This window comes from Chionomys nivalis, chromosome 14, assembly GCF_950005125.1.
Source record: "Chionomys nivalis chromosome 14, mChiNiv1.1, whole genome shotgun sequence".
Taxonomy (NCBI): domain Eukaryota; kingdom Metazoa; phylum Chordata; class Mammalia; order Rodentia; family Cricetidae; genus Chionomys; species Chionomys nivalis.
The window spans coordinates 24,587,650-24,606,771 of NC_080099.1; the positions used below are offsets into that span (position 1 = coordinate 24,587,650).

The 19,122-nt window shown below is 49.6% G+C and overlaps 1 protein-coding gene across 5 annotated transcripts in view; it reads left to right on the top strand.

The window, feature by feature from the left end:
• The first annotated feature begins 1,981 nt into the window (after positions 1-1,981).
• Tcof1 (treacle ribosome biogenesis factor 1) overlaps positions 1,982-19,122 on the top strand; it is a 31,304-nt gene continuing 14,163 nt past the window's right edge. For 3 of the 5 annotated variants that reach the window (XM_057789024.1, XM_057789026.1, XM_057789027.1), the window contains exons 1-13: positions 1,982-2,143; positions 4,558-4,613; positions 6,564-6,706; positions 10,173-10,246; positions 10,884-11,058; positions 11,591-11,664; positions 13,981-14,205; positions 16,058-16,270; positions 16,378-16,602; positions 16,700-16,900; positions 17,020-17,181; positions 17,341-17,487; positions 17,586-17,753. In XM_057789024.1, coding sequence (XP_057645007.1) covers positions 2,036-2,143; positions 4,558-4,613; positions 6,564-6,706; positions 10,173-10,246; positions 10,884-11,058; positions 11,591-11,664; positions 13,981-14,205; positions 16,058-16,270; positions 16,378-16,602; positions 16,700-16,900; positions 17,020-17,181; positions 17,341-17,487; positions 17,586-17,753 — 1,971 coding nt within the window. In that variant the 5' untranslated portion in view covers positions 1,982-2,035. The remainder of the gene's footprint in view (positions 2,144-4,557; positions 4,614-6,563; positions 6,707-10,172; positions 10,247-10,883; positions 11,059-11,590; positions 11,665-13,980; positions 14,206-16,057; positions 16,271-16,377; positions 16,603-16,699; positions 16,901-17,019; positions 17,182-17,340; positions 17,488-17,585; positions 17,754-19,122) is intronic. The other 2 variants (XM_057789025.1, XM_057789028.1) reach the window with 1 other exon arrangement.

Below are 19,122 nucleotides of genomic sequence, written 5' to 3' on the forward strand. Positions count from 1 at the left end.
GTCCAGTCACCACTGAAGATTAATCATCCTACATGCTTATGTGGGTCCTAAATTTGGGTGGAAATGGATGTCTACACATATAATATTCCTAGAGTAAAAGCTATCAGCAGATGTCCAGCCCGTCCATAAAATTAAAAATGGCTGTCTCAGCTATGCCCAAGACACTCCTATTCTCTCCTTGTCAATGTCCCCTCATCAAACACAGTAGCCCACATTGTTTGTTTGTTTGTTTGTTTGTTTGTTTGTTTGAGACAAGGTATTTCCATGTAACCCTGGCTGTCCTGGAACTCGTTTTGTAGACCAGGCTGGCCTCAAACTCAGAGATCTGCCTCCCGAGTGCTAAGATTAAAGGCATGGTTCGCCTACTAGCACCTATTTTTTGTTTGTTTTTGTTTTCTTTTTTTTGTTTTTGGAGGTTTTTTGTTTTGTTTTGTTTTGGTTTGGTTTTTGATTTTTCAAGACAGGGTTTCTCTGTAGCTTTGGAGACATCCTGGAACTCACTTTGTAGACCAGGCTGGCCTCAAACTCACAGAGATCCGCCTGTCTCTGCCTCCCGAGTGCTGGGATTAAAGGCATGGGCACCACACCTGGTTTTATATTTTCCTTGGAGCATGTCAGAACTCTGTGGGAGAATGGTACTCTAAGCCTGCTTCTCCATCCTCTGGTGTTCTGGACCCTCGCAATACAGAGCTCTGCTTGGGATTCCTTTACCGAACACCAAAGGTGGATTCCTACATTCTGATTCAGGCAGTAACTTCAGTTTATCCTCTCCTCAGTGTGCAAAAGTTTCTGCTGTCGCTGGGTAGTGGTGGCACTCTCCTTTAATCCCAGCGCTAGGCAGGCAGAAAGGCCAGTGGATCTCTGTGAGTTCAAAGCCAGCCTGTCTACAGAGCAAGTTCCAGGACAGGCGCTAAAGCTACAGAGAAACCCTGTTTCAAAAAAACAAAACAGCCGGGCGATGGTGGCACACGCCTTTAATCCCAGCACTCGGGAGGCAGAGGCAGGCGGATCTCTGTGAGTTCGAGACCAGTCTGGTCTACAGAGCTAGTTCCAGGACAGGCTCCAAAGCCACAGAGAAACCCTGTCTCGAAAAAAAAAAAAAAAAAAAAAACAACAACAACAAAAAACCCCACAACAACAAAAGTTTCTTTGAGTCTAAACTCATAGTCTCTTTGGGGTTAGGTGCCCCTCCTCCAAGCTTCCATGGGCTCAGCCTTCTCTCCACAAGGTGCATCAGACATAGGAACTGTAATTGTCTGGTGATTCACTGTATCTTCCGACTGGGTGATCTTTGAGGTCAACTGCTTGTTTTGTTTCTCTTTACATATCCCCAGCCTAGCTGGCTCCTAGCCTAGCATATGAGGGTTAGGTAAGAATTTACTTAGTGATTCAACATACTAATGACAACCGATGCCGGCTTCATGGGTCTAAACACTATGTGAAATGAATTAGTAATTGGAAGTTGGAGCCAGTGATCAGGAAGTTCGAAGATGAATAAAGATGTCACAGGTATGCCAAGTGGCGGTGGCACATGCCTTTAATCCCAGCACTCGGAAAGCAGAGGCAGGAGGATCTCTGTGAGTTCAAGACCAGCGTGGTCTACAGAAAGAGTTCCAGGACATGCTCCAAAAAGCTATAGAGAAGCCTTGTCTAAAAAAAAAAAAAAAAAAAAAAAAAAAAAAAAAAAAAAAAGGAAAAAAGAAAAGATGTCGCAGGTAACAAAAGACCAGGACAGCAACCCCTTCAAGGAGCAAACCAAACTTAAGATGAAGGAGCCCTCTTTAGCATGGCCGTCCCGAGGGCGGGATCAGATCAGGCCACGCCTTCGAGCCAATGGCAGAGCTGATTTGCCTTCGTGGCTCCGTCCTTTAGAACGGGATGGCCCGCTCCAGCTGCAAGACTACACTTCCCAGCGCGCCTCCCGGCTGGGTGACGCAAAACCGGAAGTGAGGAACATGAGGTCCTAGGGCGCGAGGGAAGAGGCTGGCGGGGGGCGAGGGGGCGTGCACGTGAATAGGCTGGCCGGATCTCTGGCATGGCCGAGGCCAGGAAGCGGCGGGAGCTGCTTCCCCTCATCTACAATCATCTGCTGCAGGCTGGTTACGTCCGCGCGGCGCGGGAAGTGAAGGAGCAGAGCGGCCAGGTAAGCGTCGGAGGACCGAGTGCAAGACCTAGAGAACTGTAGCCCGCGCCCCTCCCTGGAAGCTCGGCCAGTCGGCGGGTCTGAAATGCGGGCCAGGGGTACAGGAGGAGCTTTAAGTTCTGCCTTAACCCCCTGCGATTTCCAGCCTCTTCCCGGGGCTCAGTTTTCTCATCGGTGCAGTGGGCGGGCCGGAACCTCTGATCCGAGTCTTGCAGCTTTGTAATTCCCGCCCTGGTTCCCGGTAGCCGCAAGTCAAACTTTCCCTAGTCTCAGGCCACGTGGCTCTATGCAGTTCTCCAAGGGCACCCAACTAGCAGCTGGTCTCGGGGTGGATTGTCACCACTCTTGTTGGGAACACCGAGAGGAAGGCCTCCTTAGTTAACGATCTGGATTCTGCAGGTCGTGCAGGCCCCTTGTCGATTATGACAAGTGTCCAACTCGTGGTGCAGTGATTTCAAAGTTCTTAAACTTGGCAACTTTTAATTTGGCTCTGAGGTGCAGATAATGAAATGGGTAACGCCAGTCTCAGGCCCCTCTGCCTATTTCACAGCCTAATAGTGGACACAAAAGAATACAGTTAACATTGTCTTAAGCTGTAGAATGGGAGATTTGAGATGCTAAAACATCTGGCATCTCAGATCTCCAGAATCTGGGTGAGGACTCTCCAGGACTGCTTCCCTGAGGATGTAGTAGTTGATTTGAGAGCTCCAGGAACTTGGATAGTTAGAGGTGCTGATGTCTGGAGGTTGGAGTGAACTTCTGAGTGTCATAGCCTCCAGAGAGTTTGTTGTGTTTGAAGTATGAAATACGTGACTGTGGAGTCTCCCAGAAAGATGGAGGCAAAGCAGACAGGCTGGAGTGATCCATGGCTAATCTTCCAGAAGAACAGTGATGAGATGTATATTGACCAAGTTAGTCAATACCACTTTGGCTACAGTGAAAACTTAAGGGCCACTGGGTGTGGTGGTGCATGCCTTTAATCTCAGCACTCTAGAGGCAGAGGCAAGTGGATCTGTTGTGAATTCAAGGCTAGCCTGGTCTGCCTAGTGAGTTCAAGGCCAACAAAGGGCTACATTGTTAGACCCCGACTCAGAAACAACTCAAAACTGAAGGTTGTTGGGCCCTAAGATGTTATCTGTGGCTTTCCTAACCTCCCTGTACCTCGGTTCCCTTCCCATCTGTACTCCAACCATATAACTTAATAGATGGGGGGAGCGGGACATAGTTCCCATCCTCTTGGTTTGTGTGCCCAAGCAAGGCTGTGTCCTGCTCTCACAGAGCAGACACATAAAAATCAGCTTGTGGGCTAGCCTGTCTAGATTGTGGCAGTGCTGACCACAATGAGGCCAGCAGGGAGGCTATGGAATGTCAGACTCCAGTTAACAACTAAGGTGGTCAGAGAAGATGACCTTGAAGTAGAGTCTAGGAGGAAATGAAAAGTTGAGGTGTGTGGTTGACGAGAGAGAGAAGAACATTTTAGTAACAAGAATGGCAAAGCCCTGTTAGGAACTGGTGGCCCGATTTACTTTATTATGACACCTTATTGACTGGGGTGGGGCAGAATGAAGCTGGCTGACTAGATGGTCCCCTTCAGACTGACAACAACCCTTTCCATCTTACATATACTAAGCTGTGGAGAAGGATCTTGGAGTTAGCAAGGATGAGTTCAGCCAGTGAGTAGGAGCTCTTCCTGACCCTGGGCCAATCTATTTGGTGCTGGCTTGTTTTTTCCCCCTGCATGTGGCTCTTTTAACTCCCATTGGGGCACTTTGGCTGTTCGGTCTTGATGTTCACATAGTGTTTTCTGCCTGGGCCTGGTAATTGTTTTCCTCTGTTTTAACTAAGGCCTTTGCATCCACCAGATGGTGCACGCCTTTAATCCCAGCACTCAGGAGGCAGAGGCAGGCAGATCTCTGTAAATTCAAGACCAGCGTAGTCTATAGAGCAAGTTCCAGGACAGCCAGGGCAGTTACACAGAGAAAACATGTCTAAAAAAGAAAAAGAAAGAAAGAAAAAGAAAAATTTCCCTTGCACTCTTTGGGCTCAGTGTATCTTGTGTTTGGGGGAGACTGACTAGCCAGGCCTTTGAAAACCATCTAAGAGGTTAGTAAGGAAAGCTCTGCCATACGGTTTCCATCTCTGGCTGTGCTAGGGATGTTGGGTCATGCTGGTTTGGATTGTTCACGTGCCCACCTCTTAAAGGTGCCTCTTACCATTGTATTATATTGAAAGGTTTATAACTGGAACTGATTGTCCTTCTTGACTCTGCAAGGTTTTAATGGTGCTGGTAATGCCAAGTGGATACCCAAGAGCAAACAGAACATTTTCTGAAACATCTGTTGCAGGCCCAGGGAGGAGACATTCCTATTGGGCTGGGTACTTACTGAAACTCTCTACTTATTATTTCTCTACAGAAGAGTTTCCTGACTCAGCCTGTCACTCTTCTGGACATCTATACACACTGGCAACAGTAAGTCTGGTGGAATGGAAGGGATGGAACAGGGTTACCGGAACCAATCATCTTTGCCACCAGCAAATATACTGACGTGGCCTAAGATATGGCCTGATAGCCCACTGTGGACTTACTTGTCACTTTCAGAAGGCAGGTTACATGTCTGGGTGTTTCTCTGTGTGTAGCTTATCACAGGGGGAAACAATCAGAGCTGGAGCTCACCTTTCTTTCTTTTTCTTTTTTCCTTTTCTTTTTTTTTAATTGTTTTGTTTTGTTTTTGAGACAGTAGCTCACTCTGTAGACCAGGCTGACCTCCAGATCCCATCACAAAAAGGAATTAATACAACTTTCTTTCTTCTTTCTTTGTTTTGTTTGTTTGTTTGTTGTTTTGGCTTTTAGGGTTTTGTTTGTTTTTTGAGACAGGGCTTCTCTGTAACCCTGACTGTCCTGGAATTCGATCTATAGACCAGGCTGGCCTCAAGCTCAGAGATCCACCTGCCTCTGCCTCCCAAGGGCTGGGATTAAAGGCCTGGGCCACCGCCCCCTGGCTGGTTTCTTTCTTCTCATACTGTGATCAAGGAGGCAGGTGGGCACAGGTCAAAGGTGGCACTTGTGTTAATAAGGGCGAGTAAAGGCAGGAGCCTGGCACTGGACACGAGCACTTTTCCAAGCTACTGAAAGGTAAGGTTGGTAGTGACTGTTCCGTTATGAAACTCAGAAGGTAGGGATGCCAGGCCCTGGGGGAGAGCTAAGGTCACCCTCCCCTCCATGCTTAATCCTCCTCTGCCGCTTGGTGAACGTGGGGCATGCGCCCTTGCCCTCTCTGTCTTGCCCAGGTGTGTGGGTGTTGCTTACTTTACTTCCTTCCCCAGCAAACTATGTCTGAGCTGTTCCACACTCTTATTTCCTGCCTCTGGCTCCCTCTGTGGGTGAGGGGTACAGAGTGGACCAGAGAGCTCACCCACCAAGCCAACCTTGACCAGTGGTTAGGCTATAAAATCAGGCCTAGAAATTAGCTCAAATGAATGGCCTTGAGCAACTTTGGGACCTCCTAGAATATCTTCATCTATGAAGTGAACGTTATTATCTCATCACATTGTGAAGCTCCAACGTAGTGGTCTGTTAATAAAATCCTGAAACTGGCCAATAAAAACCCTGCCCTAGTATTCTTCTCGGATACTATTCTTGATACAGCAGAAAACAGCCAAGAAGGAAAAAGCTCTATCCTTGTGAAACCCGAATTCTGTTGGAAGGAAAAGGGTGAAACAAACTGATACATGTAACAAAAGCAGCTTCCTGACCAGTGTCCTTCCTAGGAAGAAGGGACCTTGGCAGCATATCTCAAACTGACAGAGCAGCGTCAAACCCAGCTGGGAAGAAAAGAGCTTAGACAGTGACTTCCTGCAGGTGGGAGAGTGAGGTCAAAGTGGGGGATTAAGCTGCTTGAGTAAAGATTTACATCTTATTTACACACTCCCCACCTCACCCCACTTCCTCCTTGCCCCAGACCAGTTCCATCATGAATCCTTTCTCCGGGTATATGTCAGGCACTGGGGGACTATAGTGAGTTGCTGTCCTCCTCTCTGGGACCTGTTTGTGCAGTGTAGGGGACTCATCCAGAAAGCAGTTGGCAGAAGGCTGAGAAGGAAATGAAACTGAATGGCAGGGCAGAGTACTGTGGGGGAGGGATGTCAGCAAAGATACTTTACACCAAACTCAAGTTCAGGGAGGGGAGAACAAGGACCCCAGCACAAGAGGAGGTCACAGTTCTAAGGTGAGGAGAACCTGGATGGTTCTGTCCAGTGCCCCACGGACACTGCGAATGGGTGCGGATGCAGAGCACAGATAAGTCCACACTATGTTGGGGTCACCATTTAAACTCTACTGTGTGCACATGTGAAGGCTGAGGAGATGAGCAGTCTGGCCTCCCAGAGCTCATGGATATGTCCCGTCTCCTCTGTCCTGCAGGACCTCAGAGCTTGGCCAGAAGCAGAAGGCAAAGGATGATGCTGCGCTGCAAGCCAAGAAGTCCCGGGTGTCAGACCCCATTAGCAGCTCGGAGAGCTCGGAAGAGGAAGGAGAGGAGGCAGAAACCGAAACTGCCAATGCCAGTAAGAACTCCCTTGCCGGGCGGTGTGTGGAGTTGGGGCCGGCGCCAGGGACAGCTGTGGGATGTCAGTCTGTCCACAGCAGTGCCCCTCTGAATCATCCTTTAGCGTAAGCCAGAAGAGGTGGGGCTTTTCAGAGGGAGGTTAGGAAGTACCAGAGAGCCCATCCTGTGTAACAAACGCTGTGACCCCAACTCTGAGGGTTTAAGGAGAATTGTAAGATCCCAGGAGGCTGGGTGTGGTGGTACACATATTTATCTCCAGCACAGAGACAAATGTATCTCTGTGAGTTTGAGGTCAGCCTGGTCTACATAGTAAATTCCAGTCTAACAAGATCTATGACCCTGACTCAAAAAGAAAAAAAAATTGAGGGCCCACATAGCTGTTCAGGTCACTCACCAAGGGCTGTTTTCGATGCTACTGCTAAAGACAGGAAGGAGACCACATTTGTGCAAGTGTTGGGACCACTTCAGAAGGTGTTGGTGGTCCCACTTTGTGAGTGGCCTTGGGGCTGCTTCAAGAGTTGTTGGTTGTTTTAGTTACTGTTCTGTTACTGTGAAGAGACAACATGAGCAAGGCAGTTTATATAAAAGGAAGATTTCATTAGGGGACTTTTACTTACAATTTCAGAGGGTTAGTCCATGATCATCGTGGTGGCAGGTACATCCTGCTATGTAGGCAGCTGGCAGAGAGCCAGAGACGGGTTGGTGTGGGCTTTTGAAACCTTACCCACATGACACACCTCCAATACAGCCATACCTCCTTATCTTTTCCAAACAATCCACAGTGGGGAACCAAACATTCAGTTATGTTTCCATTCAGACCTCACTGGTCTTCCCCATTTGGCAGTATGTGATAGGCCCCGTAGCAGAGCGGTCCTAATGCAGTCTCTTTGGCCGCTTCTCTCCTGGCAGCAGCTATTGCTGTGTCTCCATGTCTCGAAGGCATCATATTGCTTACATAGAAGACAGTTTCTTGATTTTTATGTAGGTTTTCTGATTATAAAAGAAATACAGGGTTCATTATAAAACGTTCATTACAGAACATTTGAAAATTTGCTTCAAAAGAAGGCAGGGGGAGAAATCGCCCACATTCTTGCAGTCTTGTCTTTTGTTTATTTTTCCTGTGTATACTGTGCCAGATGTTTGAGAGGATGTTGAATATATATTTTATATCTTAATCTTAAATTATAAATACAAAGCAGGTCTAATTTGTATATTAAAAGCATACAGAAGCCGGGCAGTGGTAGTGCACGCCTTTAATCCCAGCACTCGGGAGGCAGAGGCAGGCGGATCTCTGTGAGTTCGAGGCCAGCCTGGTCTACAAAGGGAGTTCCAGGACAGGCTCTAAAGATACAGAGAAACCCTGTCTCGAAAAAAACAAACAAACAAAAAAAAGCAAAAAGCATACAGAAGAAAAACACAGGAATTCCTGTTCTCATCCCCATCACGTCCTACCCGTGTCTCTTGATGGGCAGGCAGCCTATAAGCTTCTTCCAGTCAGACATGCGCCCACCTATGTGCTTGTGGACAGACCTGCATGCTGCTTCAAATGTTTGTACTGACAAGGTATTTGGTAGTAGTCAACTTTTAAAAATATCTTTTATTTATTTGACAATTTCATAAATGTGTTGGGGGAGGCCACTTGTTGGTTCCCTGCTGCTCAGCCCCAAAATAATCCCACAAAACTATATTATTTAAATCACTTCTTGGTCCATTAGCTCTAGCTTCTTATTGGCTAACTCTTACATCTTAATTTAACCCATTTCTATTTATCTGTGTATTGACACGTGGCTGTGGCTTACCAGCTAAAGTTCCAGTGTCTGTCTCTGGCGGAGCTTCATGGCTTCTCTCTGACTCTGCCTTCTTCCTCCCAGCATTCAGTTTAGTTTTTCCCCACCTAGCTCTGTTCCCTGTGCAGGCCCAAATCAGTTTCTTTATTAACCAATGGTATTCACAATATCCTCTTTTTCACGTTTGTTTTCTGTTGTAATCAATCCACTGAGTCCAGTTAGTGCTGCCTGCTAGAATGTTGACCAGTTTCTTATAGTTATCTATGGCTACAGTGAGTTCATGAGAATGACCTTGTCATATTCTTAAGACAGCATTTCACCAGCTCTTGCATTCTTTCTACCTGCTCTTTTGTAGTGTTCCCTGAGCCTCATTGGCTTGATTTGTGTCCCATTTAGGACGGAGGGCTCAGTGGGTACTTTCTCAACCACAACAAGTTATGGGTTGCTACCTGCTGCAGAAAGGTGAATACGTACACACACAGGAGCAATTTGACATCAATAGTAGTAGGTCCTGTCCCATGTGTGCCACCCCCACGCTACAATCTCTTGAGCCAGTAATGAATTTTTAGAACTCTGAATTTAAGCAGATGTGGTGGCACGTGGCTGTGATGCTAGTGCTCAGAGAGCTGAGGCAGGGTGTTCCTCAGTTCGAGGTCAGTCTGGACTACATAGCAAGACCTTGTCTCAACTAAGCAAAAATAACCAAAACAAAAACCCAAAATGTAAAAAGTCAATTACAAGTCCATCACCAGAGTCCTCTTTGAAGAATTTGTGGGTAGCACGACAGGATGTCAAGCATTTTCTTCAAAATAACATGTGATTTGAAGGAGAGAACGAGGCAGTATGATTGGCCACGAGTTGATGTGAAGTTCCAGTTAACATGGGAGCTAGGTGTTTTCCATGTACTTCTTCTGTGCTGCTGGGTTTGTGCACTTGGCACAGGTGCAGAAAGGGAGCATTGAAGTGCCAGGAAAGAATTCAGTCCTGATGTTTGTTTCAACAATTGTCCATTTAGCCGGGCGGTGGTGGCGCACGCCTTTAATCCCAGCACTTGGGAGGCAGAGGCAGGCGGATCTCTGTGAGTTCGAGACCAGCCTGGTCTACAAGAGCTAGTTCCAGGACAGGCTCCAAAACCACAGAGAAACCCTGTCTCGAAAAACCAAAAAAAAAAAAAACCAAAAAAAAAAAAAACAAAAAAACAATTGTCCATTTAATGATAACTTCCCCTGAATACCAAGATCTACGGTGATCATTCCCTAAAACAATCCATAATAGTCTGAATCTCAACCTCTCCAATGAGGCCCAGCACCATTTCCACCAAGAAACCACTTGACTTCCACATAGCTTTCTCTGTCGCCTGAGGCCGGCCTCCTGATCACCGCCTGCTGGTGACTGTCAGGACTGAGGGTTCGCACCCTGCGCGAAGAGCACTGGCCAGAGTCGGGCATGTTTTGTGGTAATAGGTGGTAGGGATGCAAGCCTGTCCTTTCACTCTGGGGGCCTCCGAGTCCCTCAGGGATGCAGACGTAGTCAGCAAACGGATGCAACACAAAGCTCTTCCCCGTGGCTCTGGGCTAGGCCTCAGGTCCTCACACTAGCACCAAGTGGCCAGTACCAGTAGGACTGTGAGACCGGGTGAACTCTGCCCGCCTTCCGCACGGTGTTTGTGTCTTCCAGCCCCAAGACCGACATCTGTCAACTCCTCAGCCACGGCTGCAGAGTTAGCATCAAGCATGAAGGAAAAGGCCCAGGTGAGTATTTCCGAGTTACTTATTACCGTGGGAGTTATATCCAGTGAGCATAGTCTCCTGTGTTGGAATACGGTTGTAAGGCTCCGTCTGTGTCTTCATCTACCTGGGCCTCGGGTGCTTTTTCTATGAAACAGAAGTGACACTCATTACCTCCAGCTCCACGGCACATGGCTAGTTCCCTTCCTCTCCCCACACTCACCTGCTCACTAAGTACCCCTGTGTTTATGCACTCTGCATAGTCTCTGAATCAGAAAGTAATAAGAAATGACTTAGAAAATGTCATTTGTCGGTAATCTGTAAGCCCCATTGCAGATTCATAAATGGTTGTGTCACCCAAACCAGAACATAGCAGTAATATCTAAAAGTAACAATGAAATAATGATACCACAATGAACTGTTGCTTAATGCAGAGCAGGAAACACTGTGACCCCGGAACAGTAATGCACTCAGTGCCTGAGAAAGGTGTCTTTGTCCTCTGTAAAGATGAGGTGACATGCCAGTTAGCTGTTACAGGCCAGAGGTGACTGCCCTGAGGCTAGGGAGGGAGGGAGGAAGTGGCTGTGTTGGGCCCACAGTTGGGGGACTCTTGTTTCTGTCATGTCCTCTGATAACAGAGTTTATCTCTTGAACTCTGTAGGCAAAGACCAAGATGGCGAACTCTGTGCTGCACCCCGCATCAGGAAAGGCAGTGGTCCACCTGCTCTCTGGGAAATTACCCAAGAAGTCAGCAGAGCCCTCGGTAAACACTGTCTTGGCCTCGGAAACTGAGGAAGAGGGCAGTGTCAAAGCCCACGGAGCCACTACCAAGCCTGGTGAGAGGCCTCAGAGCCAGAGACAGGGAGGCAGGCCTAAGCACTGCCAAGCTATTTGAGACATGCTGAACACAGGTTTGTCTCTGACAGTCAGGGTCCTGCACAGACAGCCATTTCCCCCTTCCCTGACCTCCTGGGTTAGCTGTCCAGACAAGACTTGGGCTTTTCAGAGGGCAGCATTTCCTGGCTTCTCTCTTGGGTGGGTTATGGGACCACTGTGCCCCCCTGTACTAAATGGAAAGGCATAGGTCTGTCTTCATTTCTTAGGCAGAATAGACACCCAGCCTGTCCCCCATGCATGATGGCAAAGAGTGACTTGCTTAATCTTCAGATGCTGCGAGCCTTACCAAGACCTCAGAGATACACAGAAATGGGTAGCGAGGGTCCCCACCCTAGTTGGGGAGCTTTGGTTCAGGGCAGACACCTAATCCGGTACAGGTTTGAGAAGGAGTTCTTGGCACCTCGATGTGACTAGCAGCTGGGAAGGGAGGTGATGTGGAAAGGGTACTCAGTCCCTTGTGTCCACCCTCAGGAATGTTGTCAGCCGGCCAGGTCAGCAGCTCCAGTGAAGACACCTCGAGCTCCAGTGATGAGACAGATGTAGAGGTAACTGCCACACGTCCCCAGGCCTCTGGCCCTCCCAGAAGCCTTGCTAGTGTTTGGATCCTCAGCAGCTGGAAAGGTGATGGCCAAGGCTTGGTAGCTGTGGAATGAAGAGCACAGTGCTGCTCAGGGCGTGCAGAACATCGGGGTCCAGCGTCAGGAGGGGGAGACACAGGAGCAGAGACCCTGAGTAGGAGTATAACTGTGATGTGGTCAGTGGTGAGGCTACCTAGAGGACTCTCAGCCTAATGGCGAATGTAGGTGCTAGGCTAGGATTGGGCAGGACCCTTGGTCTGCAGCCTTGTCTCTGAATTTTGAGCACTTAACACCAGACCTTGAGAATACAAAGTGAGCCCGGTAGGCAGAGCTCCTGGCTTCATGGAGACCAGTGAATATTTAACTGCAGCGGGGAAGGAAAACAGGAAAACCTGGTGAGCAGAGCCCACTAGAGGGCTGTGATATAGTAATACGGTGCCAATGGCAGGAACCAAGGTGTCCCATTTAGAAGTATGGTTAGCAGGTACAGCCAAGCCACAGCCCAACAAAGCCATAAGCTTATGTAAAACATGAGGGTGTTTTATTTATTTCAGTTGTTGGATCCTGGGCATGAACTTTGTAAACTACAGTGTTATCACCTAATGTCAAAAGGCGAGACAGATGAGAGGGAGTGCCTGCAGGAGCCAGGTGCCTGGGGTGCCGCCCCACCAACCCTGTCTAGCCAGGACGTGACCACAGGCTGCCTCTTACCTTCTCCCTTGCTGTTGCACCCCGAGTATAATAATATATAAGGACACCTGGATCCCTTCACTCCGGGCCTTGCTCCTGGACATCTGCCACCTAAATATAGTGCATTGGTGGGCCAGAAGCCAGTGTGGAGCTCTGGCGGCAGTGAGGTGTTTGGGAAGAACCTGGTACTGAAGGGTCATGTTAGGCATGAGATGCAGAAGTAGAGCAGAGGCTGACTGACCTACCAGCTACTTTAGTTGTGTTGGGATTTTGGAAGACTAAAGAATGTTCAGGAAGAAGCTCGTGCCAGTGCAGATACCAGGCACCTCTCCCTGGATAGCTACTACAGACAAATGCTTTTTAGTTTGTAGTTCAGGGTGGGCCTTATTGTGTGTCAGTGGATAGATAGGCATGGTGGCCGAGTTCTGCCCCAAAGGCAGCTAAGGGCCTTATAAGCCTTGTGCTGCCCTTGAACATCTGTGCCTTTTGGGGAAAAGGGTGTAAGATTCTGCCTGCCTTTGGGTAAGCATGTGTATTTAGCAAGAGGCTTGTATTGATTACTTTTCTTTTGCTGAGAATGGTCCCATAGGCTCATCCATTTGAATGCTTGGTCACCAAGGAGTGGAACTGTTTGAAAGGATTATAAGGATTAGGTGTGCCCTTGTTGAAGGAACTGTGTCACCGCTAAGAGTGGGCTTTGAGATTTCAGAAGTTTCAGAAATCCATGGCAGACCCCATTTCTCTGCCTGTGGATCAGGATGTAGCTCTGAACTACTCCGCACCATGCCTGCCTGTGTGCCTCCATGCTCCCTGCCTCTTTGTCTTAGGGTTTCTATTGCTGTGAAGGGTCATCATGACCACAGCAACTCTTATAAAAAACATTTAACTGGGGTGGCTTACAGCTTCAGAGGGTTGGTTTATAATCATCATGGTGCGTCATGGTGGCGTGCAGGCAGATGTGGTGCTGGAGAAGTAGTTGAGTGTCTACATCTTGACTTGCAGGCAACAGGAAGTGGTCTGAGACACTGGGTGCGGCTTGAGCATATATGGGACCTCAAAGCCTGCCACCAGAGTGACCCACCCCACTTCTTCCAACAAGACCACACCTTCTCCAACAAAGCCACACCTCCTAATAGTGCCACTCCCTATGAATTTATGGGGACCAATTACACCCAAACTACCACACTCTGAAACTGTAAGCCCCTAATTAAATGCTTTCTCTTACAAGTGTTAGTTACCTTGGTCGTGCTGTCTTTACAGCCATAGAGCACTGAGACACCAAGGCAAGTTTTAAGAGTCTAATTGGACTTAGGGTTTCATAAGGCTAGAGTCCATGATGGTGGAGCAAAGGCATGGCAGCAGGAACTGGGGGCTCACAAGCAGGAGGGAGAGAGAACACTGGGAACAGCGTGAGTCTTCAGAAACCTAAGCCTACCTTGACCCTTCTCAAACAGTTCCACCTCGTGGGAACCAGGTGTTCAAACAGGAGCCTAAGGGTGCCTTTCTCATTCACATTGTCTAATGAGCTTGACACCCCTTTGACAGCAAAGGGGAAATGGTTCTTCATTTACTGTTTCTGTTTCCTGCTTCTAGGTGAAGCCTTCAGTAAAACCAGCCCAGACCAAAGCTTCCTCAGCCCCTGCCAAGGAGTCTCCAGCAAAAACGGCCCCAGGCCCTGCCAAGTTAGGGAGTGTGACTCCTCGGCTCCAGGAAAGCACACCAGCTGCACCAGCAAGGAGAGCAGGCACAGAAACATCGGAGAGCAGTGAGGAGGACTCTGAGAGTGAGGACGAGCCCCCTGCTGGGATTCCCAGCCAGGTTAGCCCACTGCCTAGGGCTCTGGATGCTGTCTGTGTAAGAGGACCCATTCTAGAGTTCATGGTGAGGGAGAAGAAGGGGCAAGGTGAAAACGACATCTGGCCAGGGGGCTTTAGTACTTGGAGATGACCCTGTGGACCCGCACTGCCCCAGAATGGCAGATTCCTGGGGGGCAGGTCCTACACCTGCTCTGGTGATTGCATTTTTGCTTTGGTTTCCATAGTGGTGAGTATACTACTGTCCTCAACATAGGTGGCCATGCTAGGAAGAGACCTGCAGTTTCTTCATCTTGAGTCTCCCCTTGTAGTCCATCCCAGCCTCTAACCCCAAATTCTGGCATGTACTATCATACTGTCTTCAGTTACTTTTCCATTGTTGTGAAGAGACACCATCACCAAGGCAACTTATAAAGGAAAATTTAATTGGGTGCTTACAGTTCCAGGTGTTTATAGAGTCCCTGACCATCAAGGGAGAGAGCATTGTGGCAGGCAGGTATGGGGCTAGAGTAGCGACAGAACTTTTATATGATCCACAATCAGAGAGAAAGCTAACCGGGGAGGGCATATCTTTTGAAACCTCAAAGCTGGTGACACAGCTTCTCAAACAAGGCATTCTAATCCTTCCAAACAGTTCTATCAGTCGGGGGGTCCAGGTATTCAGACTTATGAGTCTGGGGGCCGTTCTCATTGAAACTACCACACGGGGCCTGGTGAGTCCTGAGTTTTAAGTTCTTGTTCTCGCCTTAGCTTTTCTAGCTGTACCAGACCCTGAGCAATCAAACACTAGAGAGAACATTCTGTTCCTGTTTGAGGGCCTTTCCCTTGGAGTGTAGTTCAGCTAGTAATGTCATAGCCCTGAGCACAGTCTGGGACATGCAGAAGGGGCTAGAAAGCCCTTAGAGTTAGAGCAAGGAGGAACAGTTCATATCCACGGCTCAGGGTGGGGTGAAGTGTGCACGGCCATTATTAAGATGTTAAAGAAGAGGTGGTTAAGAACCTGAAGTGGCCAGGGAAGGACCCCAAAGGAGATATAACCAAAGACCTGAAGTTGAAGGGAGCAGGGAGCAGAGTTGGGTGTTGAGGCTCTGAGGTAAATTACAGTGTACAGACCCTGCCTACTCAAGGCTGTGTCGTCAGCTTTGGTTCAGATCTGTGGAGCTGTGCTGCATGCAGCTCATGGGGAGTCGCTGCCCTCACAGGAGGTCTTGGAAGGCCCAGAGCCACTGATTTTCCAGGAAATTTAGGGCCGAGTGAACAAGCCCGTCATGAGAAGACAAGGCCTGTGGCCACCCTGCCAAACCCGAGAGGCAATGGTGAGCCTTTGAGAGCAGTAGGGAGAATGGACAAAGGAAGCTAGTGTGGGAACTGGATCTAGAAGATGGAGGAGAGCTCTCTGGGCTCCTGTTGCTGTCTACACTAGGAAGCCTAGGGAAGCTTTACTTCTCTCCCATGTACAGGCTGTGCCTTAACAACTACCTTTGCATATCCCTTCATTGCCCTGAGCCCTGCCAGCTGTTTAATGGACTGGCCAGACAAAGGCCGGTGCCTGTACCCATAGAGCGGACTTTTCCAGCTAAGGACTTGACCTCTTTCACACTGAGACTGTCCATGGACAGAATGAAAGCCACATACTGGTATCACTGGGGGCTGAGGTGTGTGGTGAGGTGAAATGGGAAGGTCTCTGTGCTAAGAGGATATGGAGTTGGTCGTGCTAAGGAACCAGAGGGCTGGGGCAGCTAGGGCACCACTGAAGGGGAGGCGGGAAACTGGTTTCTCAGGAACCTCTGGGCTTTTCTCCTAGTGTCACCACCAGAGGAACTTAGAAGAATGAGTCTCTCTTTCTCTTTCACCAGGTAAAGACCTCTGGAAAAGCTCTTCATGCTGGAGCTGCCTCAGTTGCTGCCAAGGGGATCTCTGGGAAAGGGCCCATCTCAGCAGAGAAAGAGAAGCTTGGGCCCATAGCCACCCAAGCCAAGGCAGGAAGACCAGAGAAGTATATAGAGAGCAGCAGTGAGGACGATTCTGACAGTGAGGATGAGGAGCCAGTTGCTGTGACCACTCCTCAGGTGAAGCCTAGACCTAGACCTGCCGGGCCTGTCTGCTTGGTCAGAGCTTTGCACTCATCCGGCCCCCATCCTTTCTTCCTTCTGACTCACTCCTCACTGTCTCACAGCAGGCGAGGCCTTCCGGGCAGAACCTTCAGGTCAGGGGTACCTCAGTTCCTGCCAAGGGGTGCTCCCAGAAAGGAGCTCCTCCAGTCACCCCTGGGAAGGCAGGGCCTGCAGCAGCCCAAGCCCAGGCAGCAAAGCCGGAGGACTCAGACAGCAGCAGTGAGGAGTCAGAGAGCGACAGTGTAAAGACACCAGTGGCTGTGGCCCTAAGCACAAATCCTGCCCAGGTGAGGCCAGGAGCCTTATGCTCTGCCTAGACAGGGCTGTGATCCTCTCTTCAAAACCAGTGTGTCTTCCCCTGATCTTGCCCTTTGTCGCTCACAGATGAAACCTTTGGGGAAAAGCCCCCAGGTCAGACCTGCTTCCGCTGTCAGCTTGGGGTCCTCAGGAAAAGGCACCCATCCACCCTGCCCTGGGAAGGCAAGCTCGGCAGCAGTCAGGGTCCAGATGGGAAAGGTCGAAGAGGACTCAGACAGCAGCAGTGAGGAGGAGTCTGACGACGATGGGGCTGTGGCCGCAGTCAAGGTAAGCCCTTGCACGGCCTCAGCATGGGGGTCTACACGGCCCTGCCAGCCCCAGCCCCTTCACTCTAGGTTCTGCTGTCTCCCTGAGGCTCCCCACGGATCTCATGTGTCTCATTCCAGGCAAAGGCTTTGGGGACAAAGGCCACTCCTGCACTCCCTCAGAAGGTGGGGTCTGTGACCGCCCAGGTCAAGACTGAAAGGCGCACAGAAGACTCGGAGAGCAGCGAGGAGTCGAGTGACAGTGAGGAGGAAACAGCACCAGCGGCTCCAACCCCGACTCAGGTGGGGACCAGAGAGGGGAAGGAACCTCGCTGCTGCTCCCGCCCTCATTGACACCCTCCTTTCTGTTGGTAGGGAGGCCAGGAGGAGCTTCATCTCAGAACACATGTGGCCTGTGAATCAAGGGGTCTCCTCCAGCCTCCGTCTACACTTTCTCCACAGGCCAAACCAGCTCTTGAAAAACAGACAAAAGCTTCCCCTAGGAAGGGCACCCCCACCACCCCTGCATCTACCATGGTCGCCCCTGTGCAAGTGAGCACCTCATCTTCTAGTGAGGAAGAGTCAGGAGCTGCTCCTGGTACCATGAAGGTACGGGTGAGGCCTGCGTTTGCCCAGGTGGCTCCCTGCTGTCCCCCATGGGGCAGTTCAGCCCCCTGTGAAACCCTTTTATCCCCTTGTCGTTCTAGGGGTCTGTGGCAAAGGGCCTCCAGGGGAAAAGTGCCTTGGGACAAGGGGTGACCCCAGTGCACCCTGGGAGGACAGGGTCTGCAGTTGCCCAGGTCAGAGCTACAACTCAGGAAGACTCGGAGGACAGCGAGGAAGAATCCAGCAGTGAAGATGAGATCCCAGCACAGGTGAGGTAATGAGGAGCCAGCCTGGATTGAGACTGAGGATAGCTAAGCTGATAGTTCTGGGGCTCAGCCTCGACTGGGCCTCAAGTTCCCCTGCCCTCTGTTTCCTGAGCTCCCATCTCTAGGTTCTCACAGATCTGGATGTGTCCCGTGCACTCTGCTCACTCTTGTTTTGGGCAGTTTTGTGGCTTTGGCCTTCAGGGAGGGATCCCACCTGGACAGGTGTGGTAGTGTGCACACTATCCCAGGTAGATAAGGTGGGGCTGTTCTGGGGTGTTTAGCAATAGGGCTGGCCAGGCATGGTGCCTCAGATATTTAAGAGGAATGCTGGATCAGTGAGGAACTGAAGGTAGGCTTCAGACAGAGAGGCAGCAACACAGAAGCAAAGCAAGCTGGCTTTTGTAGCACCACAAGCAGGGTAAGTGGCAGTAGCCAGGGGCAGGTCCATCCTCATGAATGGTGGTGCTATTCCTGGGGCCTTGGCTACCCTCCTGTCAGAAATTCACCCTTGTGGAGGGTGTGGGTAGGACCTCACCTGCCCACCTACTGCCCAGGAACCTGCCTTACTGGCAGTGGGCTGGGCTGCTGGTGGTAGAATTGAGAGCCATATCACCTGGCCCAGGAAGACAGGAAATGAAGATGACCTTGTCACAGTCTGCACTGTGGGGACCTTCCTTAAGTCCTGACCAGATGACCTCTGGATAAGTCGGGGCCTCAAGTGCTGCTGGATGCCTTACTGTTGCGCAGTGAAGGGGTTGCTCTGAAAGTCTTCGTCAGTTGTCTCACGCTGGCTGGGGCTTTCCATAGCTTGGTGGTAGAGTGCTTAGCTGCCGTCCACAGAGCCTGGGGTTCCATCCCCAGCACAGCACGTGCTCTAGAATGATTTCTCGTTTTTTCTCTGGCCCCTGTGAATTTGTACAAGCTAGACACCCTAACAAACATTTTATGACTTCTCTAGATAGTAGTTAGATGAGGTTGATTAGCATCTGAAGAGATGTTGCTTTTGCAGAAGACCTGGGTTTGGTTCCCACGTGGTGCTTACAACAGTCCGAAACTCCTATTCCAGGGAATCTGACTCCTGACGTGCACAGGCTCCAGGCGTGAGGTGACGTGTAGATATGCACAGGCAAACTTTCATCCACATTTAAAAAAAAAAAAAATCTTTGAAAGGAAAAAGGATGAAGTTAAACAGAAAACAAAACAAAAACCCGAAATGAATTTTCTATCTTATTCTGTTGCCTCCTACTCAGTTCTACTTCAGGGACTGAGGTGGCTGCTTGAGCTCCACCTCCCTCGGCATTCCAGGGAGCAGAGTTTATATGGTGCTCAGCTTCCGTTCTGATAAGTAGAGTTTAATGACATGGCATATTAG